This window comes from Cebidichthys violaceus, unplaced genomic scaffold (genome assembly GCF_023349555.1).
Source record: "Cebidichthys violaceus isolate CVI_PGR_0920_01 unplaced genomic scaffold, fCebVio1.0.p SCAF_38, whole genome shotgun sequence".
In the NCBI taxonomy this organism is placed as follows: Eukaryota; Metazoa; Chordata; class Actinopteri; order Perciformes; family Stichaeidae; genus Cebidichthys; species Cebidichthys violaceus.
Genome location: NW_027176572.1, coordinates 762,266 through 787,486, shown reverse-complemented (window position 1 = coordinate 787,486; position 25,221 = coordinate 762,266). Strand labels below are relative to the sequence as shown.

General features: G+C 40.6%; 2 protein-coding genes and 10 non-coding genes across 12 annotated transcripts in view; 11 read left to right on the top strand and 1 right to left on the bottom strand.

The window, feature by feature from the left end:
• LOC137884342 (double-stranded RNA-specific editase B2-like) overlaps nt 1–11,180 on the bottom strand; it is a 29,476-nt gene extending 18,296 nt beyond the window's left edge. The window contains exon 1 of the mRNA XM_068726121.1: nt 11,111–11,180. Coding sequence (XP_068582222.1) covers nt 11,111–11,180 — 70 coding nt within the window. The remainder of the gene's footprint in view (nt 1–11,110) is intronic.
• Nucleotides 51–132, top strand: trnas-cga (transfer RNA serine (anticodon CGA)). The gene has a single exon. It is a non-coding gene; the product is annotated as a tRNA-Ser (tRNA).
• On the top strand, nt 468–549 carry trnas-uga (transfer RNA serine (anticodon UGA)). The gene has a single exon. It is a non-coding gene; the product is annotated as a tRNA-Ser (tRNA).
• Nucleotides 857–938, top strand: trnas-uga (transfer RNA serine (anticodon UGA)). The gene has a single exon. It is a non-coding gene; the product is annotated as a tRNA-Ser (tRNA).
• Nucleotides 1,272–1,353, top strand: trnas-uga (transfer RNA serine (anticodon UGA)). The gene has a single exon. It is a non-coding gene; the product is annotated as a tRNA-Ser (tRNA).
• On the top strand, nt 1,661–1,742 carry trnas-cga (transfer RNA serine (anticodon CGA)). Its single transcript has one exon. It is a non-coding gene; the product is annotated as a tRNA-Ser (tRNA).
• trnas-uga (transfer RNA serine (anticodon UGA)) lies at nt 2,077–2,158 on the top strand. The gene has a single exon. It is a non-coding gene; the product is annotated as a tRNA-Ser (tRNA).
• On the top strand, nt 2,466–2,547 carry trnas-cga (transfer RNA serine (anticodon CGA)). Its single transcript has one exon. It is a non-coding gene; the product is annotated as a tRNA-Ser (tRNA).
• On the top strand, nt 2,883–2,965 carry trnas-uga (transfer RNA serine (anticodon UGA)). Its single transcript has one exon. It is a non-coding gene; the product is annotated as a tRNA-Ser (tRNA).
• Nucleotides 3,273–3,354, top strand: trnas-cga (transfer RNA serine (anticodon CGA)). Its single transcript has one exon. It is a non-coding gene; the product is annotated as a tRNA-Ser (tRNA).
• trnas-cga (transfer RNA serine (anticodon CGA)) lies at nt 3,690–3,770 on the top strand. The gene has a single exon. It is a non-coding gene; the product is annotated as a tRNA-Ser (tRNA).
• Nucleotides 11,181–23,305: 12,125 nt separating the features above from the next.
• LOC137884413 (tripartite motif-containing protein 16-like) lies at nt 23,306–24,952 on the top strand. The gene has a single exon (XM_068726205.1). The coding sequence runs from the start codon at nt 23,306–23,308 to the stop codon at nt 24,950–24,952; it is 1,647 nt and encodes a 548-aa protein (XP_068582306.1).
• The last annotated feature ends 269 nt before the right edge of the window (nt 24,953–25,221 follow it).

Sequence of the window (25,221 nt, the reverse complement as noted above, 5' to 3'; positions counted from 1 at the left end):
TCACACCAAAACGCGTCCTGACCCCTAAAAGTGGTTTGAAAGGATCATCAGCTGTGATGGCTGAGAGGTTAAGGCGTTAGATTCGAAATCCAATGGGTGTTTCCCGCGTAGGTTCGAACCCTACTCACAGCGTCTTTAAGAGGGTACAAACTTATACTCTGACTGTTTGGTACTGTTGGCTCTTCCATTGAATCTGGATATAGTCTTACTGCTAATGGAAGGTGACCGGGTCATTCCCATGCAGATGCCATTGGACTTGAAATCTATTTTTTAAATCCTGTTGAAAATGTTCAAAGTCTACAAGTTGGTCAAATTTATTGCAATGAGCCAAGTTGTCTGTGCTTCCAACCTGACTGAATTTTCTAAGCGGCGACTTGACTTTCAGGATCAATTGCCCGATTGCACCGATCGAAACGTGCCGCTAGAAATGCGTTGCCCGCAAAAAGTGGTTTAGGTGAGTTTGGACAGCTGTGATGGCCGAGTGGTTAAGGCGTTGGGCTTGAAATCCAATGGGGTCTCCCCGCGCAGGTTCAAACCCTGCTCACAGTGTATCAGGGAAGCACTAGAATTTTCCTGTTCTTATACTTCTAACTTACTGTGTCTCAGAGGCAAATATTGAGGCCTTCTTCACATAAAGGCGTTGGACTTAATATTCACTAGGGTCTTCTCGCGCATGTTTAAATCCAGCTCATAATGTTCAAAGTCTACAAGTTGGTAAAACTGTAATGCAATGAGCCAAGTTGTCTGTGCTGCAAACCTGTCAGAATTTTGTAAGTGGTGACTTGACTTTCAGGAGAAGGGACAGATCACACCAAAACGCGTCCTGACCCCAAAAAGTGGTTTGAAAGGATCATCAGCTGTGATGGGGGAGAGGTTAAGGCGTTGGATTTGAAATCCAATGGGAGTTTCCCGCGTAGGTTCGAACCCTACTCACAGCGTCTTTAAGAGGGTACAAACTTATACTCTGACTGTTTGGTTCTGTTGGCACTTCCATTGAATCTGGATATAGTCTTACTGCTAATGTAAGGTGACCGGGTCATTCCCATGCAGATGCCATTGGACTTGAAATCTATGTTTAAATCCTGTTGAAAATGTTCAAAGTCTAAAGTTGGTCAAATTTATTGCAATGAGCCAAGTTATCTGTGCTTCCAACCTGACCGAATTTTCTAAGTGGCGACTTGACTTTCAGGATCAATTGCCCGATTGCACCGATCGAAACGTGCCGCTAGAAATGCGTTGCCTGCAAAAAGTGGTTTAGGTGAGTTTGGACAGCTGTGATGGCCGAGTGGTTAAGGCGTCGGACTTGAAATCCAATGGGGTCTCCCCGCGCAGGTTCAATCCCTGCTCACAGCGTATCAGGGAAGCTCTAGAAATTTCCTGTTCTTATACTTCTAACTTACTGTGTCTCAGAGGCAAATATTGAGGCCTTCTTCACATAAAGGCGTTGGACTTAATATTCACTAGGGTCTTCTCGCGCATGTTTAAATCCAGCTCATAATGTTCAAAGTCTACAAGTTGGTAAAACTGTAATGCAATGAGCCAAGTTGTCTGTGCTGCAAACCCGGCAGAATTTTGTAAGTGGTGACTTGACTTTCAGGAGAAGGGACAGATCACACCAAAACGCGTCCTGACCCCAAAAAGTGGTTTGAAAGGATCATCAGCTGTGATGGCCGAGAGGTTAAGGCATTGGATTCGAAATCCAATGGGAGATTCCCGCGTAGGTTCGAACCCTACTCACAGCGTCTTTAAGAGGGTACAAACTTATACTCTGACTGTTTGGTACTGTTGGCTCTTCCATTGAATCTGGATATAGTCTTACTGCTAATGTAAGGTGACCGGGTCATTCCCATGCAGATGCCATTGGACTAGAAATCTATGTTTAAATCCTGTTCAAAATGTTCAAAGTCTACAAGTTGGTCAAATTTATTGCAATGAGCCAAGTTGTCTGTGCTTCCAACCTGACTGAATTTTCTAAGTGGCGACTTGACTTTCAGGATCAATTGCCCGATTGCACCGATCGAAACGTGTCGCTAGAAATGCGTTGCCCGCAAAAAGTAGTTTATACAAGTTTGGACAGCTGTGATGGCCGAGTGGTTAAGGCGTTGGACTTGAAATCCAATGGGGTCCACCCCCGCAGGTTCAAACCCTGCTCACAGCGTATCAGAGAAGCACTAGAATTTTCCTGTTCTTATACTTCTAACTTACTGTGTCTCAGAGGCAAATATTGAGTCCTTCTTCACATAAAGGCGTTGGACTTAATATTCACTAGGGTCTTCTCGCGCATGTTTAAATCCAGCTCATAATGTTCAAAGTCTACAAGTTGGTAAAACTGTAATGCAATGAGCCAAGTTGTCTGTGCTGCAAACCTGGCAGAATTTTGTAAGTGGTGACTTGACTTTCAGGAGAAGGGACAGATCACACCAAAACACGTCCTGACCCCAAAAAGTGGTTTGAAAGGATCATCAGCTGTGATGGCCGAGAGGTTAAGGCGTTGGATTCGAAATCCAATGGGAGTTTCCCGCGTAGGTTCGAACCCTACTCACAGCGTCTTTAAGAGGGTACAAACTTATACTCTGACTGTTTGGTACTGTTGGCTCTTCCATTGAATCTGGATAAAGTCTTACTGCTAATGGAAGGTGACCGGGTCATTCCCATGCAGATGCCATTGGACTTGAAATCTATTTTTTAAATCCTGTTCAAAATGTTCAAAGTCTACAAGTTGGTCAAATTTATTGCAATGAGCCAAGTTGTCTGTGCTTCCAACCTGACTGAATTTTCTAAGCGGCGACTTGACTTTCAGGATCAATTGCCCGATTGCACCGATCGAAACGTGCCGCTAGAAATGCGTTGCCCGCAAAAAGTGGTTTAGGTGAGTTTGGACAGCTGTGTGATGGCCGAGTGGTTAAGGCGTTGGACTTGAAATCCAATGGGGTCTCCCCGCGCAGGTTCAACCCTGCTCACAGCGTATCAGGGAAGCTCTAGAAATTTCCTGTTCTTATACTTCTAACTTACTGTGTCTCAGAGGCAAATATTGAGGCCTTCTTCACATAAAGGCGTTGGACTTAATATTCACTAGGGTCTTCTCGCGCATGTTTAAATCCAGCTCATAATGTTCAAAGTCTACAAGTTGGTAAAACTGTAATGCAATGAGCCAAGTTGTCTGTGCTGCAAACCCGGCAGAATTTTGTAAGTGGTGACTTGACTTTCAGGAGAAGGGACAGATCACACCAAAACGCGTCCTGACCCCTAAAAGTGGTTTGAAAGGATCATCAGCTGTGATGGCCGAGAGGTTAAGGCATTGGATTCGAAATCCAACGGGAGATTCCCGCGTAGGTTCGAACCCTACTCACAGCGTCTTTAAGAGGGTACAAACTTATACTCTGACTGTTTGGTACTGTTGGCTCTTCCATTGAATCTGGATATAGTCTTACTGCTAATGTAAGGTGACCGGGTCATTCCCATGCAGATGCCATTGGACTAGAAATCTATGTTTAAATCCTGTTCAAAATGTTCAAAGTCTACAAGTTGGTCAAATTTATTGCAATGAGCCAAGTTGGTCTGTGCTTCCAACCTGACTGAATTTTCTAAGTGGCGACTTGACTTTCAGGATCAATTGCCCGATTGCACCGATCGAAACGTGTCGCTAGAAATGCGTTGCCCGCAAAAAGTGGTTTAGACAAGGTTGGACAGCTGTGATGGCCGAGCGGTTAAGGTGTTGGATTCGAAATCCAATGGGAGTTTCCCCGTAGGTTCGAACCCTACTCACAGCGTCTTTAAGAGGGTATCAAACTTATACTCTGACTGTTTGGTACTGTTGGCTCTTCCATTGAATCTGGATAAAGTCTTACTGCTGGTCTCCCCGCGCAGGTTCAAACCCTGCTCACAGCGTATCAGGGAAGCACTAGAATTTTCCTGTTCTTATACTTCTAACTTACTGTGTCTCAGAGGCAAATATTGAGGCTCGTCTTCACATAAAGGCGTTGGACTTAATATGCACTGGGGTCTTCCCGCGTTTAAATCCAGCTCATAATGTTCAAAGTCTACAAGTTGGTGAAACTGTAATTTAATGAGCCAAGTTGTCTGTGCTGCCAATCTGACAGAATTTTGTAAGTGGTGACTTGACTTTCAGGAGAAGGGACAGAGCACACCAAAACACGTCCTGACCCCAAAAAGTGGTTTGACAGGATCAACAGCTGTGATGGCCGAGAGGTTAAGGCGTTGGACAATTTATCGTCCATCAAGTTAGGCCTTAATGTTATTAGAAGTTGATCTCATTGAAATGCACAGCTTAATCAGCTGTTGATAAGACCTACAAAGCGTGTCAGGATTTTACTGTAAACACCATTCACTCACATGCATTTAATCCATGAGATGGTGTTTCCTAAAACCTTTCATTTTTATACATCATCATTAGTGATCAAAGTCTGAAAGTCAGTAAAAGTCCAATGCTGAGTGACAATTAGCCAAATTGTTTGTACTACATTAATGCAAATAGCCAATATGATTTCTTTATCGTATGATCATGAATTTAACTTTACTAATTTTCATCTTGAAAACAACACTTCTTTATTTGTTACTATTACATGGGAAACTATGCATGGTGGCTCCACTCATGTCTGCGATTTGAATAAAAGTGCATTTCATTTTTCTTCTGTGAAATTCTCAATGGACAGAACTGCAAGGGGGGGGGGGGGGGGGGGGTCCTCATACTAATGTTGAACCGCAACGTCCAGGATCCGATTCCAGCCTTTGGACCTGTGTTGCATGTCATACCCCTCTCTCTTTTTCTCCCCATATTTCTACACTGTCATCTGTCAAATAAAGCTGAAAATCCCCCAAAACAATCATCCATATATCATCGTCTTTCCTGCGCAGTAAGAACAGAATACAAAGCTTTTTCTTTTTATATCTAAACTCTTCATGTAGTTCAGTGCCGAAACTCAATCAAATCACACTCAAGCAGCTAAAGCTTAACGTCTGCTTTCAAATCAACAGACTGATGATCATTATTTGGAAATGAGTGATGAAATTACGCTCTGAAACATATGGCAATGTGCAATGAAATTGCAATGAGAGATAATAACAATGACAGCAATAATTTATGGCATGCTGTTGATTGCTGACGATGGCCTCATTTCAGTTTCTAACTCCCTCGCCTGCTGCTTTACTGCCACTTCATCAGTTTGAAAGATTGGGTTTCATTTGTCTCTAATTGTGATCGTATGTGTCATTGTTGTTGTTTTCTTTCTAACTTTAATCGGGCAGTCATGTACTATGTAAAATCCTCTATAAAAAATTGACATTTTATAGTTTTGTACATGGAGAACGAAATGCTGTGCAATGGTTCACCCAGACTGACAACTGACAGAGACAAAGATCCCTCTGAGCAGCAGTTGAATGAGAAAAGAAGAAATCTCCAGTCATTGGTGAAAGAAACTCATTATTTGGAGCTCAGTTGCAAAGTTGTGATTCATTAATGATCAATGATGATTTATTGAAATAAATTAGCGTTTCTGGACTAGAAAACTAAATCAGCATCCAAGTTCCAACGTGTCATCTCTTCTGTCAAGCAACCCTTTAGGGAAGTTTAACTCATTTAATTCTTCTTCTTTTGGGGCCAAAACTAATTCAAATGTAGAATACTACATTTGGTGTTTTAATTGTACAGTTTTTTCTCTGTTGGTTATTGTTTAAGGAGATAAGAAAAACATAAATATAAACCGTCGATTCCTAACTTGAGTGGTAATGTATATGTGCAGTTACATTTTACCAACAAAGTCTACATCCATATTTATTATTGTATATTTTTTCTCCATTCAAACACAGCATTGTTTTCACTCTGAAAATCATTATTTACCCTCTGAGCTGAGGACAACTTCAGTAAATGCATTCTCATTTTATTAAAGCTCGCTTGAAAATCCATCCACCGACTTTCACAACATAACATAATATCACTGTGTGTGTGTGTGTGTGTGTGTGTGTGTGTGTGTGTGTGTGTGTGTGTTATAATACTCAGATCTCTCATTGTGATTGCTCAGAATGAAACAAATGTGATGAGCGGACCATTTAATAGAATTCAGTGCAACTTACAAAAAAACATCATCCCGTGGAAATACATTATAAAAAAAAATCCAACAAATAATCATGTCCGTCTGGATGATTCTGTATTTTGGTTTTGTTTATAAAAAGTAGCTTTTTAAGCAGATTGTGGAAAATCACCGCTACTTCAAACATACATATACACTTAAGTGCTCTTGAGCAAGGCCCTTTATCCCCTACTGCTCCAGTAAAAAAAACAGTCCTGGGTTTGGTGGTGTCTCGGTAGTTGGGTAAACTGGTTTTCAACAATAATATTGAAGTTTCACATGCAAAAAAGTCCCCTTACTCTCGTATTTCCATTTCATGCCACTTTTTATTTCTACTCAACTAAAAAGAAAGTTTTTCCCCCCATGACAGCTTTAGATTTGAGTTACTTTACAGATTAAGATTTTACATACAAAACACATGATGCGTTTAGAAAGTATGACGCACTGTTATTGATTAAATTACTTAACAGTGTGTATAAAAATAGCTCCAACTACATAGGTAAAATTCTACTTTATTGCATCCTTATAAGAATTCTTGAAATCTTCTTGAAATTAAATATTGTTTTAATTCAGTATTGATCATTTTACATAAAGGATCTGAATAATCCTAATAATAATAATAATAATAATTCCCTCCTGGCTCCACCATGATGTTCCTGGACCTGCTGCTCCCCCACATCCATCCACCGGATGGCCTCAGACTTTTCCACCGGTCTCAGTCACCTGACTCTCTCTCATTCACCCGCCCACCTGTTTCCACTTTCCCCTCATCAGCCTTGTCAGTACCGGCCACCTTTACACCAGCCAGTTGCCAGAGTTTCATTGTTGCTGTACGTCCTGTACTCTGCAACCTGGAATCTTTACTTCAACTCTGCGACCTGTAATCTATCTATCAGTAAGCGCTTATAACTTTCATTTATCAATAACTCAATGAACTGTCCGCCTCGATTGTGTTTGAGCCCAAATTCTCTTTGAGCTGTATTCACTGTATCTAGCAAGCCACATATCAGCTGGTTTACTAAAGCTGTATGAGCCCAAAATGAACTATTTCGCTCTGATTTAATTGAAATAAAGGGATAAACGGGATGCCTAAATAACTACATGATGATGCCCATTTGTAAAAAGTCTGAATTCATGTTCTTTGGGTCTGTCCACAAGACGACAAGCAAACAGCTTTTAAAATGCTTGTTTTCTGACTGGAGTTCGGATTGATGTTGCTAGGCTTTGCTAACATTGTAGCAGCTCCATTAGCACTCAAAATAGATTTAGGATGTAGTGCCGTTTTTATACTTTTGGATTTTTTTTCCAGTTTAGTTCATAATGCAGATGGACAAACAATAAAGGGAAGAAAACTGAATCTAATACAGATTTCACCTCTTAATGTAACTTTTTTTTGTTGCGTATTCATCCCCAGCGGGGCTCAAAACTCCAACCCTGGCAGCAGCAGCAGCAGTTCCCTTCACACTGAGCTGCAGAGGAAATGGGACCCCTAACCCTTGCAGAGTTAGTATCGCACTTTACCCGCCGAGCATCACTGCAATTAAGTTAAATGGGCACACAAACCATATTGCTAATGTTTTCATGAAGCCAGACCCCAGAGAAGTGTGGAGATTGCAGAATCCATCAGTGAAATTGCACACTGACATGCCCCACTAAGTTTGACTGCACGATGGAGCTCACTTATCCAAAAAGCATCCAATATACAGACATGTCCAAACGCATGACGCGACATCAGACAGCCACTGACAGACAGCAGCTGTTTGTTCCATGTTGGAGAATAATAATCCGCGCTGAAAGCGGGACAATCAAATGTTTTTCTCCGACTGGATTTTACAGCCAACAAATGACAGTTTGTTAAATTTAGACTGAAAAGCCAGCAGAAGGGGATTTTACAGCCAAATGGTGATTTGTTTTTACTGAAAAGCTGGCAATAACTCCATTCTGTCATCTGTACAAAAATCCTTATTAACAGTCATTTCATTATGTGCTCAATAGATTTTGCCCAGTAATTCCTAACACGAAGAGAGAAGTTTAGTTTTCTGTAACAAAGAAGCTGAAATTATGTTGCTCACTCGTTAATCTATTAAAAGAGTGTTTTCTCTGCAAAGCATGAATGTTTTCCTCGTGAGCTGCAGCATTGCTATGACTTCATTTCAACCGTTCATATTGAAATGTTGTTAGATAATGTAAATAATTAGAAACCTCAACCAAATTTAACCCTGTTTTACTTCAGATGTTTAGCTCAGAGTCTTGCAACCCGGGTTGTTTCGTTATGTGAAGGTCAGGACGTGGTTAGCCTAGCTTAAAAAAAAAAAAGATTTTATTAGAGTCGTCATATACACATACATGAAATGTAACTTATGTATTTATGTGCTTGAACAATTAGGCTAATCACCTCCTGACTCTTTGTACTTAACAGACATGACAGTGGTATCAATTGTATCCTCTATTGTGCGTAATTTAACTCAAACCACAATCTTTTCCTGAACCTCACCAAGTAGTCTTGTTGCCTAATCAACAGTTTCTGCACCGGCAGCCCTGTCTCCTCAAAATGACGTTCCCATGCAACGAAACTCTGCTGGGAATTACTTTTGGAGGGAAACGTATTTTGTTGTGGATTACGTTTGCTTTTGACGAGTCACATATAGGTTTGAAATTAGTCTGCGGAAGTCTGCATGGGGAGAAATTTGGGGTGGTGGATGAGTAAAAAAACACAAGACTTTCACCCAGGAGGCCTCTGTTTGTGTCCTGTGTACACAACCAAGTACTTTTGTTGCATTTTTGTTTGTTTTGTTTTGTTTCATTCTCATAGTCATGTTTTTTACAAACCTAACTAAGTAGTTTTGAAGCGTTTTTTATTTTGTTTTGTTTGTTAACCACATGTTTTAAACTGTTCCACAAACACAGGACTTTCACCCAGGAGGCCTCTGTTTGTGTCCCGTGTTAAGGAAGTTTTGTTGGCTAAACATAACCATGAACTTTTTTGTATTTTTGTTTTGTTTTGTTTCAACTTTGTCAGAATTTCATTCATTTTTATAACAGAATGATAGTAAGAAAGAAACATGAAAACCTATAAAACTTGATTCAAACTACCAGTATAAACTTAAATAATATCAGATCTTATATGATAACATGTCATGCAAACATACAACATTCTTACCAAATGTAAATATTGCCTCTTACAGAAGTTTCCCCTAACACGATCTAGAAAACGTTTTCACACAAAGACGGCGTTTTAAGAACGTAGACGACTTGATGCAGAACTTGAACAAATGTTGGACGAAGACGAACTGCAACAGTCACACAAGAGACGTCTGCCGTTTGAGAAAAAGAATGCCACCTTCTGTTGGGGCAGCTGGCGTTAAAGTACAGCTCGTTGTTGGATCCGGCGGAAGCATTAGCTAAAAGCATTCTGGTCCTGAAAGAGTGGGATTTGAGTAATGATTTTTCAAAGAGGACGCAGTTTTTCGCTCCAGCGCTGATTTACTAAAAAAAGAAAAAAAAGACCAATGGGTCATTAATGAAAGTGGAATAGGCTTAGCGCACTTTGAATAACCATTGGACTTAATACAAAAGCCATCACGGAGTAATCTGCAGCATTTACTGAGGATTAGCATGTGGAGAACAATGGCAGTTTAATCCTAAAATGCTGACCTGTTGCCTAGACGACTGTAATTATGATTACCAGAGCTCATGGTGAGACGTTTCATTTATGCACACACATTAAACACATTAAACACAGAGTGAACAGAGTGTTTTCAGATTCATTAAGACTTCTTCTTCTTCCACCAGTTGAGCTTCTCATCTACTTGCGTTGGTCTTTTTGAACGCGGTGTTTGTGAATTTTGGGCAGATGAAATGAAGCGGTACAGTTCATTTCTGGGAGCAAAGGGAAGATGCGCATCAACTTTCTGCATAACTTTCTGTTAATACGCTTAAAGTTGCTTTAATGTCTTTATATGAAGTCGTCAGTTGATTATCATAACTCTGTTATTTTACAGTTCTTGGTTGTAAATTGTTCTCCTGCTTCTGTTAACGTGCTGAAGTTCCTCCCAGTTCTGGTCGTTAATGGCAATGTTGCTCCTGATCCATACTTAAATACTCAAGTACTTTACTTAAGTATGAATTCTAAATACTTGTATATTACCTGAGTATTCCCATTTAATGCTACTTTCTACTTCTATTCCATTACATCTCAGAGGTATATATTGTACTTTTTACTCCACTACTTCTCAGAGGTAAATATTGTACTTTTTACTCCACTACTTCTCAGAGGTAAATATTGTACTTTTTACTCCATTACTTCTCAGAGGTATATATTGTACTTTTTACTCCACTACTTCTCAGAGGTAAATATTGTACTTTTTACTCCATTACTTCTCAGAGGTATATATTGTACTTTTTACTCCACTACTTCTAAGAGGTAAATATTGTACTTTCCGTCTCAGCTTTGAGCTCTAATTAGCAAATGTTAGCATGCTAACATGCTAAGCTAAGATGGTAAACATGGTTAACATTATGCCTGGTAAACAACAGCATGTTAGCATTTAGCTTAAAGAATATACAGCCTCCCAGAGCTTTGCTTCTCTAAGTTTTTTATTTGTTACTTCTGGATTTTGTCTAACATCACAACTGTCATTATTTGGTTCTGATGACGGAGGTTTGACTCGATAACAATTAGGTTATTTCTGCCTCCGAAACACCATAAAGTAGAATTATGTCAAACACACTTATGTTGCTATAAATATTACTAGGAGAAGATTGAAGGGATTTTAACTTCCACCAGACTTTAGTTTGATAACATTCAACTCTTCCTGAATGCACTTATTGCAAAAAATCCAAATTCAGCAAATACCACAATAAAACTGTAACTCTACATAAGAATATTAGTAGTAGGGTTATAAAAATGCCATAAAGTCTCAAAAGAGACATGGACCATGAAGAGGGTAATTTTAAAGATGCATTAAGTCAGCATCACAGTGACAATAACATAAACTTCACCAAAACACACCTGCTGTACTAACCTTTGCCTTTACACCTCCTCCTCCTCTTCCTCTTGGACTTTCCCTTCATATCTCGCTCTGACCTCTCCATGTTTCGGCTGCACGTCCCAGCATGCACCGGTGCCATTCAGGAGATTCCTTCTTCTGTTAAATTTTTTTTCCAGTAGTTTGTCCTCTTTCTGCTTCTGCTTCTTCTTCTTCTCCCTCCTGTCTGATGCAAAACCGTTCAGGGAGAATTGAGAGTGCAGCTCTGCAGCGGGAAGCCCTCCACAGTGACTGCCCCCCCCCCCCCCCCCCCCCCACTGCTGCTGACTTTAGGAGGCAGGCGGCTGTTCAGACTGTGACATCATGAGGAGAGAGCTCTGGGATTCAGCGTCACTGGTGCAAAGTCACTCCGTTTTTAGCGGCTTGGCTCAGCGGAAGGTTTGCCGCTTTTATTGGTCCACTAGACTGAAATATCTCAACAACCATACAATGAATTATCATAAAATTCTTTACAATCACGGTCCTCAGAGGATGAAGCCCTTGACTTTTCCTGCAGCGCCACTCTGAGGTTCACATTTGTGTTTTTTTGTGAGCATGTTTTAAAAATGAATGGACGGACTGCTGGGGTTCAGTTCAGACTCATGACAGTTAAACATTTAGTGTATGAATTACATGATGATAGTCAAGTCATTTTGCTCGCTGTAAGAACGCTGTTCTTGCTTGTTTGTGAGGTGCCTTCCTGTTACCTTCTCTCTGTATATATTTGACTTAGTATACATACTTATTTTAAGTCCAACCTGGATGTTTTTCCTCAACATAACTAAGTGGGTTTGTTGCCTGCCGTTACTCTAGTTCTGTTTTACGGTAACAACGTGGCATAAAATGGAAATATTGTAATATTTACACGCCTTAGGGTGGGGAAGTTATATCTAAATATTCAGAGCGCTAATAACACACTGTGAAGAGACTCTGTTACGAGTAAAAGTCTTGCATTGAAAATGTTACTCAAGTAAAAGTATGTGAGTATCAGGAAAATGTCAGTAAAAGTACTCAATGCAAAAATATGACATCTGTGGCTATTTTGACCAACAAATGGTACAAAATAAAACATTAATTTAAATTACTGTTAGAAGCAAAACCAATTTGTGAAGCTGGAACTAATTTTCTGTCAGTCAACTGATTAATCAACCAATCGTTTGTCGGGTAGTTTATTTTATAACAAAACGTTTCTCTAATGTTATCTCTGCAAAAATCTTAATTTGTAAAGTAACTAAAGATGTCAGATAAATGTAGTGCAGTAAAAAGTACAATATTTCAGTCTGAGATGTAGTGGAGTATAGTGGCATGTAAAGAAAAGACTTGTACTTAAGTACAAGTACCTCAAATATTTGAACTTAAGCGCAATACTTTACGTAAACGTACACACATTCCACCACTGAACACAGTCCGGGTTTTTACCATCATTCATAACACTTATGATAACTCACCAAGGTAATACTGTACATTTCGTTTTTATTATGCTACTTTCACACACTTATAGACTTTTATCAAACATTAAAGCACTGAAATGTGGGTTAAATAAATATAGTTATGTATTGTGATTGTTGTATGCCTTTAAGCTGCCATGATTAAATGAAAAACTGTGCAGCTAAAGTTTGTTTAATCCAACAGACGTTTTAAAAACTGGTTGAGGTCCGAAAGTTTCCAAAAACACCAAATATGTCGAGATGAATTTTGCAGAAATGTGTATAAAATCATACAGACAGTCATATAGAATATGTAATGAAATGATAATAGAGTTTTATTGCATTCAAGAAAGAGCTGATTAATATAAGATTATTTTAACAACTTTACAGCCACAAGAAAAACAGGCAAAATCAGATTTTTATTGGTGAGAAGATCAAAACTACAAAATACATTTAAAATAAAAAACCAGACCTTCTGCTCCCATTTAAACAATCACCGTCACTAATTTGCATCACGATGCCAACTTTGCATAATCTCCCCTCACTTCACCTTTACTTCTAATTAACAGCAGCTGTTTAATCCCCGTCAGTCACCTTCCTCCTCACGTCCAAACTAAGATCCAAATCTTTCCCCTCTGTTTTGTTCATTTTATTGTTGCTATCATCACATTCCATCCCCCCCCCCCCCCCCCCCCCCCCCCCCTCTCTGGTCCTTGCTGTGTTTTGGTCCTCGTGGTTTGCAGGTTTCCGGTGACTGAGTCCCTCTCCAGAGGATTAGCGTCGATGCTGTTCCTCTTTTGTTTGCCTCCAGCTGACGGAGACGTGCCGCTGAGCCTCTGGGAGTCACATCTCTTGTACTATTTCACTTCACTGACTCCTAAAGCTCCACCGCTGCGTTCTGCGTGTTCGATGATCCACCGTTTCTTTCCACCTGCCTCGACTCGTCATGTGTCATGAGTAAACCTGAGTGCAGCGGAGCGACAGGAGGAACAAACTGAACTCCACCTCCTTGATTTGACTTTCCTGTTATTCTAATCTGTTGCTGGAGAAGTGTTCGGGGTTTGATTTCACTGTATTTGTAAAGTGACATGAATTTTTAATAAATGTAGGTGTGATGTTTTTTGGCAACATATCCTCAAACAACGGTTTGTATGATTCTCTTATGAAAGTACAGCAACACGTGTCAATATCAGCTCATTACATGAATACAGTCTTTTCAAAATAAACTATGTCTTCACAGGAAACAACTCGGTTAGGTTTATTAAAAGATTGTGAAATTATAAGTTAGGTTGAGGAAAATATTGTGGTTTCTGTTAAAATAACCAACAAATAATCAATATTGATTTATATATGGAGAGCGAGAGAGCGCGAAAGAGCGAGAGAGAGAAAGAGAGAAAGAGAGAGAGCTTCCATATACACAAAAAATAGAATAAAATAAATAGAAGGTTCATACATTTTAATACCCTTAAAGCATCCACATTTAAAAAAAAAAACCAAGATGTATGTATACATATATATATACATATATATAATTTTTATGTCTCAAATTGACTAATGTTTCTGGAGCTTCAAGGCTTCTCTGAACTTAGTGAATCAAAAACACACAACACCCTGAGAAGAGTAACATGTGCGACTCCATTAGATGGAGTGGACGAAGGTGAGCTAGAAACAATAATGTGAAAACACACATTATGAACATAAACGGGCAGCTCTTCTGACGTGTGCATCCATGTGATAGAATAACAACATCTCCTCCTGCTGTTTGCAGACATCCAATCATGGTCAGGTGAGATATGCGAGACACAACAGAGAGGCCATTACTGCGCCTGATGAAAAACAGATAGTGTACTGTATTCCCGCCTGTGGCTAAGAATCCACAGGGCAGGCAGAGGGAACCGCTCTGCAAAACAAGGAGCTCAACATCCCAGCAAATGGGACACTTGTGCTGCTCTCCTCAGGCCAAACATTATACTGTACATTAGCTCACTGTTCGGATAAATGAAGATGTATTGTTTGAGTCATCTGGACGTTTGTGTCACATTCCAGAATTAGCATATTTATGTTTTTCCGTCTGTCTCGTCAACACTTTCTTCTCCTCAGACCACACTTACTTTGCCTGGTTTTGTGTCTTCAAGTTCTAAACAAGTGTTTCTGTTAGAATTAAAATATGAATTCATGAGTTTGGCTATAGTCTGTATGTAAGAAGTGGACGTAGTCATCGTGACGTCACCCGTTGGTTTGTGGACTGATGTTATGAAGCCTCGAGTTCAGCGATTTCGTCGTCTCCATCTTGGCTTTTTTGCATGCAGTGAACAGGAAGTGACCATATCTGGACTGAGGAGGCGTGACGTAGAGACGCCGTATACGTCTCTGGTAGAGAGACCTGTCAATCAGCGTGTAGCCCCGCCCCTAAATCATCCCCTGCTTTATGGTGTGTTTGACTCTAAATGGAGCATAATGTACTAAATGAACATCATGCTGTATTGAAGAAGACTGTAAACTAGAGATTGAGACCATAAACTCATGTTTACAATGTTTACTGAGGGAATAAATCAAGAGAGAAGTAGAGTCATTTTAGACTAGACTTCTATACAACCAGAGGAGTCGCCCCCTGCTGGACACTAGAGAGAATGCAGCTTTAACACATGAAGCTTTGACTTCAAATCAGGTTATCGTTGAGTCCAGGTGGGTGTTTGTTAAAAGTCAGCTGTGCCACAATTCTTTCCAATTACGTTACAACTCTTTCACTCTTTAATTGTGGGGGTAAATAGTAATAAATGAGCAGAATTTCAATGAGACAGGGTTGTTTAAACATTATACCGGCCAAACATCAGCATGTTAGCATGTTGATGTTAGCATCTAGCTTATAGCACCGCTGTAGAGCCTCATAGAGCCACTAGCATCACTGTTTTATTTTGTTATTTTGAACAGAACTTTACAATTACACATAACAGTGCTGAACAACAACCTGTTATTATGACTATGTACAGTAGTTTTATTAGAAACAAGAGCAACAGCTTCTTTCCTATCCTCCTTCCTTCCTTTTTTCTTTCCTCTCTCCTTTTCTTATTTGTGTTCTGTGTGTTCACGTCTTTCCTGCGTTAATTCACTGGATGTTGCTTTTTGTAAAGTGTATTGAGTCACTTAATTTCTTGCTTCCCTTCCTTCTCTTCCCATTTTCCCTGTTGGCTTCCTTTCCTTCCCTCCAGTCTACTTTCACTCTCTACTTCTTACCCACCTTGTCACCCCGTGTGTGTGTGTGTGTGTGTGTGTGTGTGTGTGTGTGTGTGTGTGTGTGTGTGTGTGTGTGTGTGTGTGTGTGTGTGTGTGTGTGTGTGGATGAGGGGTGCGTTTGTTTCATTGTTTTGTTTTTTTGAGAGCGACGCCGTGAAGTCAGCCACCCCGGTCACGCTCGAGGAGTTTCATTACGCCGTGAAATAAAGATCACACCGTGATTAAGTTGATTAGATTTCATGAATATTTGAAAGGCGAAACCAAATTGCTGATTAAATATATTTACTGGTGGTTTTCCTTCACGACAGACTTGGAGATCATATCACGTCTCCCAAATGACTGACTGTACTGTCCTGAAAAGTCTCTAATATCATATAACTGGAATAATACGTTGATCAGGTTCATTAAAATACGTTCTACAGACATTTAGTTTAAGTATCTGTTTGCATGGGATTGTTGTGGTTGTATTGCGGTTTAAAACTGCAGTAATGATAATAAAAGAAATATGCCAGCGGTGGAAACACCAACAAATATTCTACTGAACTATTTTATTTATTAAGAAAAACCATATCACATGTTTTATGTAAAATCGTAAAAGTAAATACAACTGGTAAGTGTCAAACAATATTGATAAACTGAAAACTCTTTTGTCTTTCTTGGATTTGGTGAAAAATGATGCTGAAAGTTTCACAACTACGGTTCCCACAATGCATCAGGAGAAACAGGAGGAAGTATATTGTTGCCTTGGAGTTAGCTGTGGGCTGCAACTTCTTTTGCCAATATTTGTTTACATTTTGGGAAATTGGCGCCATTAAAAGTGTGACGCATCAGCTATTACAAGTTCCTCTTTATAGTGTACTCATTAATGTACAGATAAGTATCTCCAGATTGTTTGATACTGAAGAAAACTTAAAAACATGACGATTCTCAGGCAAGTTCTGCAGTTACATGGAACATCTTCTTCTTCTTTTTTTAACTTCAAGCAGATTTTCTTGATATCCGTTCATACTGATATGTGATATGTGACATATGTGTGTAAGACGTCTGTGTGTTCAGATGTGGCTCTTCAGAGTTGATGCCATTTATTTATTTTTATCTTAAAGGATGTCAAAGCTGCATTATGAGACATGGACCACTGGCGGCTCCAAGTGGCTGCAGGAGGTAAGTGTGTAAAGCTCTTTGCAGGCGTCATTGTTTTAAGTGAGTAGTCTTTTACTCAGACGTCACACACAACGCAACAAGTGAAGCCTAAATACTACCTAGTAGACAATATGACGGAGAAGGCAGAAGCACAATGCTCATATATGACTATCCTATATTAAATAGGATAAATTCATACCTTTTAATCCTTTTTTATTTTTAGCTTTTTGTACGGTAGACTCAAACTATATTGACGTGTTGAAAAAAAACAACCTTTGTACACAGTCTGGCAGTGACTTTGTTTTAGCTCTGAACATTGTGAGCATTATTTTATAATCTACCAAATCACTACATTTCATAACATGCGATTTTATTTAACAATGGATTTGTGTGATTATAGTAACCAGCGACATTCATAATTCATACAGCTTGTTTTTGTAACATTGTTTTATTTATAATTGTTTTAAAGTGTTGACCCCCCCACCCATCCACACAATGTGACATGTGAGGAAGTATAAGAGAGCAATAAATCAGATACAAGACCATCGATTTATACAGGATTGCTATCGACTTTGAAATTTCACATATAATATAATCAGTATGTTGTCTCCTTGTTAATTTACGTGCGATCACAACCTCTCAGAATTGTATCTCAACGTTTGGTTTTCTGTGTTAAGAGTCAATTTATTAACACCAAACCAAGTTTTGATGAGCTCCAGCTCCCTTTAAATAACCCAATCTCAATCTGATATTAAAGACAGATATGCATGCAAAATGGTCAAGAGAACTTTCCTGTTTTTTTATCAATACCTTCCTCTTCTTTGTAATGGGACAAAAAAGTTACGCCCCAAAACAATAATGCAGTACGGCCCAATGCAATTCTGACTTCTGTTGTTGTTGTTTTTGAGGTAGCGTTCAAATGCAAATCATGTTTTATTATTTGACTAGTTCAGATATATATACATATATATAGAAAATAACAATTTGTTTGAATGTTTTGATAGCAGCTAATCAATATCTCTCTCTCTCTCTCTCTCTCTCTCTCTCTCTCTCTCTCTCTCTCTCTCTATATATATATATATATATATATATATATATATATATGTATATATATATATATTTATATATTGTGTATAAAGTAGAAGTATAAATGGTAGAAGAAGAGGTATCACAACTTCCAAAAATGGAGGATGATTAAAGATATTTTGTGATGTAACTGCTGCAGATAATAATAGCAGCTTTGAGTTACACCCCTTATAGGAATGTTGTACGTGTGGACAAACTAATCATTATGATGTGTTTAGACACGAGCACAGCACACAAACAAATTAACAACCCAACTGGTTGTATCAGTACTTTAAATGGGAGGGATGAGACAGAAAATCTGTTGGTTTTACTGTAGGAGACAATTTGGATTTCACTGTTAAATTTGTATTTTGCTACTTTCCTGTGTTTGAGTCAGGTTTCCCTTTGAGGGTTTATAACTGTCATCTGAGGTAAACAAAGAAAATCTGCACACTCAGCAGGGAGCAGACACTGTTTTCTCTCTGAGCTCCAGTTTATGATTTATTCTCATAAAAGGTATGTGCATAGATACATTTTTAACTCTTTAAAACGAGTCAATCTGTAGAATGAGTTTAAATGCCTTTAATGTGCTCCCAACGACTATTTGGTTTGCAGCTCAACATCCCAAAACAGACACACAAAATGAATCATTTAAATACCTGACAGTGACACACACCCTGGTGATCGTCATAGAGACACAGCTGAATATCTTCAAAGAACGTTGGAAAATATGACATTTGCAAACCTATTTGTGCTACGAGTGTAACAGTATTATAGGAAAGACATACTGTATAAGTTTCTGCATGTTTTCAGACCATCAAAATTGAACCTTTTCAGTCTAAATGTCGAGATTTATCTGTGTTGAACTTCTTTTTAAATGCTCGGCACTGCAGCTGGCACTGAAATTAATTTGTTCCCTATCACCTCCTGGCAGACAGTTTGATAAGATATCTTCCAGTGAGGAGCTGGAGCGTAGAACGAAGTCGATCAAAAGGATCTTAATTACAGCAGAAAGCTGAAAGTCACTAAGCTTTCAACAAAACATTTAAAGCTAATGAGGAATATCTACGTTATTGATAAGTGAAAACTGGAGCGATCAGCTCGTCACTGAATCATAAACTGATGGTAGACGTCATGTGTAAACATGCAGGTTCTGTTTGTTCCACTTTATTCATTTCATTCTAACTTCAACCTCTAAAACTAACAAATAAAAATAAATGAATTAGCACATTAACACATATTAATCCTTATACAGTACATTAAGTATATTCAGTGGTGGAAAGTAACAAAGTGCATTTACTCAAGTACAATTATTTAATTTAGTTTTTTGATTTCATGCTACATTATACTTCTTCTCCACTGCATTCAAAGAGAAATAATATACTTTTTACTCCACTACATTTATTTGGCAGCTGTAGTTACTAGTTACTTTGCAGAATCATTTTTTTAATACTATAATCAGCATATAAAATATAAATGTATTGTTCTACAGTAAATAAAACCAACAGTATCTCTACTGCAGCCACACCAACCTACAACATCAAAATGTTAACATGTTACTGCATCAATAGTAATATTCTGGCAGCATAGTGAGTACATTTACTTTTATAAAATTTTGGATGCAGGTTTTTTACTTGTAACACAGTATTTGGCTGAAATGAAGAGAAGAGACGTAGTTCTTGGAGTAGCAACCAGCGGGAAGTGTTTTAATGAACATACAACAGATCCAAAGTATTAGTTCTTACGTTCTTACTCTTATAGTCTAAATTCAGCCCACTTATGTCTCTTTCCACCAATGAAACCAGTCGGTTGAACCACAACCAACGCACATCCTGCTTTCCAAATATGGTATGTTGTTTTTGTCCACGTCTGGGTCAAGGTAACCGAACATCTTGGCAGAACATTTTATGTACGTACGGGAAGTGTTTATCGTACTTGGCCCAAGTTTCCTGACGCCGTCATACTTATTTCTAGGAAATATCTGTTATAAAACCAACTGTGTTGTTTTCAGCATGGTTATATGATGTTTTTCCTCAACAATGCAAGATTGGGAGCATTTTGATTGCCTCTCAACGGCTCTCAACATGGCGGCGGACGGCTCAGCCGGATACACCTACGAACATTATGATCAAGCATTGGGTCCCATTATCACTCATTAAAGCATTCAAGTCTCCCATTAGAACTGTGCCGTCCCCAGATGCCACCCTCTCCAAGGCCTAATCCAGAGTATCCAAAAACACTGGATGATGTGAGCTGCTGTTCAGGCCGCAAAAACACAATCGGCAATCATGTGATGTACAGTAAGTGATGTAAGTCGCATAAAGGGGACCTTCTTGTTCTGCATAGAAAACTCCAACACTACAGTTAACAAACCTGCTGTTCATGTTTGATCGCTCCAAATAATTAGTTCAGACCCTATTCAGGAGTTTGGTTCATGAACTGGTCCTGTGCATAGAGGCGTGCACAACTATATCTAAGAAGCTAAAGTAGCAAAGGCATTAGGCACTGTCTGTAAGGGGGCCCAGACCCTAAGTTTGTTAAAAACTGAAAGACTTTATATTTACACAAACACTCAACTGTGCATTGTGAGTAGAAAGAACATTAAAAAAACACATTGTCATGCACATGTTGTGGCATCACCCGGGGCCAGGTGGTAGATGGGTGCTACTTCCCCTTTAAGGATCAGCAGCCACACCACAAGATGGCTGCCGAGGCAACAACTACAGCTCCCAGAAGGCCTCACCACTCACCTAGGTGTGGGTGTTTAAGCCACCTGATTGAGACCAGACTTAAGGGCTGCAGGAGGAGAGGAGAGGGGAAGAGAGCACACTTTTTTTTGAGGGGGGAGGCCCCCCCTGCGGTGCGGGGGCTGCAGGGGTAATCTCTACGGCTCTGCCTCTTATATCAGGTAGTGAAAGCTAATGAGACAGTCATGGAGCAACTCCTAGTTCCCCAACCTCATCGCTCCACAGTTAGTTCCCCAACCTCATCGCTCCACAGTTAGTTCTCCAACCTCATCGCTCCACAGTTCTGCAATTAGCTCACACCCACTTGCTAGGAGCTCACTTGGGGGTAGAGAAAACCAAGGAACAAGTATTACAAAGGTTCTTTTGGCCAGAAGTTCACAAGCAGGTAGAGAACTACTGCCGCAGTTTCCCAGATTGCCAGATCACAGCCCCCAAACAGCAGTACCGGAACCCCTTTATCCCTTTGCCCATCATAGAAACTCTGTTCGAAAGGGTGGGGATAGATAGAGTGGGTCCCCTACCAAAGAGTACTCGGGGACATCAGTACATCTTGGTCATAGTAGACTATGCCACCCGGAAGCTGTGCCCTTAAGAAAGGTGAATGCTAAACAAATAGCCAAAGAACTGTTCCTCTTCAGCAACCGCGTAGGGATTCCAAAAGAGATCCTTATGGACCAAGGGAGCCCCTTTATGTCCAGGGTCACCAAGGAGTTGTGTTCTCTGTTGCAAGTGAAACGGGTGAGAACCTCGGTGTACCACCCCCAGACGGATGGGTTAGTGGAGAGGTTTAATTAGACTCTCAAAGCCATGCTGAGGAAGGCCATCGACAAAGATGGAAGAAATTGGGAACAGCTTCTCCCATACCTTCTGTTTGCGGTAAGAGAAGTTCCTCAGTCTTCCACTGGTTTCTCACCCTTTGACCTCTTGTATTCCCACAAACCCCGGGGTCTTTTAGACATAGCAAACCCTGTCCCCACCGGACCATGACCGAACACGTTGGTGCCATGCGAGATAGGGTGGCAGCGGTGGTCCACATTGTGAAGGAGCACAAGGGAAAAGCCCAGAGAGATCAGAGTGCCGCTTATAACCGAGCAGCTCAACCCAGAGACTTCCAACCAGGAGACAGAGTCCTAGTTCTGATCCCCACGGTGGAATATAAGTTCTTGGCTATGTGGCATGGGCCCTATGAAGTAATTGAAAAGGTTGGGGAGGTCAATTACAAAGTACGGCAACCAGGGAGGAGGAAAGATGAGCAGATTTGCCATATTAACCTCTTAAAGAAATGGTTTGATTGAGAGACCTTGTTCACTTGCCTTCCCCCCAGAGAGTCATCAGAACCGGCCCGAGACAGTGTACAATTTGGTCCAGACCTCTCACCTCACCAACTGCAGCAAGCAAAGGAGTTGGTGGAGGGTAATCCGGGTGTCCGAATCGGGTGCCGGAGTCCCGCAAGAGATTGATTGGGGAAGAGGTAAGGAAAATGTTGGAACTAAATGTAATTGAGAGTCCAAAATGCCTGGCCAAGCCCCATCGTCCTAGCAGACAAGCCGGACAAAACCGTACGGTTCTGTAATGACTTCAGAAAAGTGAATGAAGTGTCTGAGTTTGATGCATATCCCATGCCTCGTGTCAATGAGCTTATTGAAAGCCTGGGCAATGCTCGATTCATAACCAATCTTGATCTCGCAAAGGGATATTGGCAGGTTCCCCTGTCTGCAGGGTCAAAGGAGAAGACGGCCTTTGCCACCCCTGGAGGCCTTTGGCAGTACCTAATGATGCCCTTTGGTCTGTTTGGAGCTCCCGCCACACTCCTGGCAACAACTTCAGCTCCCAGAAGGCCTCACCACTCACCCAGGTGTGGGTGTTTAAGCCACCTGATTGAGGCCGGACTTAAGGGCTGCAGGAGGAGAGGGGAAGAGAGCACACGGAGTGAAGGAGCACCGAGAACTACTCAAAGTAAAGTTCCGAACCTGAGTGAAGAGGATTTGATAGGACAATGACCCGGTTGTCGGTGAGAAGCCGAGGACACTCTAAATTTAGTTTTTTTGTCTAATACTGTTCTGCTTAACAAACCATTACCTCCGCTTGGAAGCTTTTCGTTTGTTTTTTTGGATTTTTGATAAAGAGACTTCTCTGAGTTGCCTAGTAGAATAAGAACAATCCGTGACCTTATTCTGAGAACCTTTTGATTTTTGTTAGTTCCCTTGCACCACCCCACCCTAACGGGCCCTAGTGACCTCTCATGATGTTACAATGTTAATTCACAATATAATTATACAGAGGACAATGAGGACAAAACACACCCAGTATACTGTATGTCAAACTGCTCATCTCCCTGGAATGAAGCAAAGTAACCCCTCCTTCCTTTGTGCTCAAACAACGAGCTCTAGTTTGTCCAAATATTTCTTTGTTCCCTCTCCTTCACTGAGCTGCAGTTTTTATTTGGTTGTAGCCTAATTGTGATCAAGTCGGAGAGCTGGCCGGTTACATTCGCTGCAGTTTAATGGAGCAGAATAATGTTCGGACTTGGGCACAACTTTTGATTAAGTGAAACTGACAATAGCTATAAGGGAGGTACAATGGCGCAGACAGGAGTTCAGATGGACAAGGAAACAATTTGCTGTGCCATCTGTCTGGATCTACTGAAGGATCCGGTGACTATTCCCTGTGGACACAGCTACTGCATGAACTGTATTAAAACCCACTGGGATGAAGAGGATGAGAAGGAAATCCACAGCTGTCCTCAGTGTAGACAGACCTTCAGACCGAGGCCTGTCCTGGTGAAAAACACCATGTTAGCAGATTTAGTGGAGCAACTGAAGAAGACTGAACTCCAAGCTGCTCCTGCTGATCACTGCTATGCTGGACCTGAAGATGTGTCCTGTGATGTCTGCACTGGTAGGAAACTGAAAGCCTTCAGGTCCTGTCTGGTGTGTCTGGTCTCTTACTGTGAGAAACACCTTCAGCCTCATTATGAATCTCCTGCCTTTGAAAAACACAAGCTGGTGGACCCCTCCAACAAGCTCCAGGAGAACATCTGCTCTCATCATGGTGAGGTGATGAAGATCTTCTGTCGTACTGATCAGCAGTGTATCTGTTATCTCTGCTCTGTGGAGGAACATAAAGGCCACGACACAGTCTCAGCTGAGGCAGAAAGGACTGAGAGGCAGAGAGAGCTGGAGGTGAGTCGACTAAACATCCAGCAGAGAATCCAGTACAGAGAGAAAGACGTGAAGCTGCTTCAACAGGAGGTGGAGAACATCAATGTCTCTGCTGATAAAGCAGTGGAGGACAATGAGAAGATCTTCACCGAGCTGATCCGTTTTATGGAGAAAAGAAGCTCTGATGTGAAGCAGCAGGTCAGATCCCAGCAGAGAACTGAAGTGAGTCGAGTCAAAGAGCTTCAGGAGAAGCTGGAGCAGGAGATCACTGAGCTGAAGAGGAACGACACTGAGCTGAAGAAGCTCTCACACACAGAGGATCACAACCAGTTTCTACAAAATTTCTCCTCACCTACATATCTCAGTGGACCTATATACTTTCCTCCAATCGACCCCTTTTGTCTGCGGCACTTTGATGGAGTACAAAAGGCTGTGTCAGAAGTCAGAGATAAACTACAGGATGTTCTGAGAGACAAATGGACAAACATCTCACTGATGGTGACTGAAGTGAATGTTTTACTGTCACAAGAGCCCAAGACCGAAAATGAATTCTTAGAATATTCATACAAAATCACATTGGATTCAAACACAGTAAACACTCGTCTCTCATTATCTGAAGAGAACAAAAAAGTAACATTCACTGAAGGACCGAATTATCCTGATCACCCAGACAGATTCACTAACAGCGCTCAGGTCCTGAGTAGAGAGAGTCTGACTGGACGCTTTTACTGGGAGGTGGAGAAAGGCGAGGGTGGAGTTTATGTAGCAGTAGCATACAAAGACCATAACACTGTAAATGAGAGATTTGGAGATAGTGAAAAGTCTTGGGCATTAGGTTGTTTCAAAAATCATTATGAATTTCGACACAACAATGTCACAACTCCTGTCTCAGGTCCTCAGTCAAGTGTAGGAGTGTTCCTGGATCACAGAGCAGGTATTCTGTCCTTCTACAGCGTCTCTGAAACCATGACTCTCCTCCACAGAGTCCGGACCACATTCACTCAGCCTCTCTATGCTGGACTTTGTCTTTTTGGTCCAGTTGGAAACACTGCTGAGCTGTGTTAGTTGAAGTAGGCAAAACTTTTGCCTTTGCCTTGGTGCTTGTGACTGCTAATGCTGACTACGCCGTTTTTGTTGTTGTTTTTTTTATTCTCGCAAAACAAACTAGAAATGTAAAAGAGCCCCAAAGGGGACATGATCAAACCTCACAGGTGCTCACGGGAAACCTTCTCCTGCCCACGAGGTAGTTTCTGATGCACAGATTACAGGATTTTTAGGGGCTTTGTTTAACAAACATCAAACCTTTTTTTCCCAGGAAAAAGGCTTGGAGATTG

Bases quoted from the DNA above. Each gene is read 5' to 3' on its own strand.
- LOC137884413 (XM_068726205.1), top strand. From the start codon at position 23,306: ATGGCGCAGACAGGAGTTCAGATGGACAAGGAAACAATTTGCTGTGCC.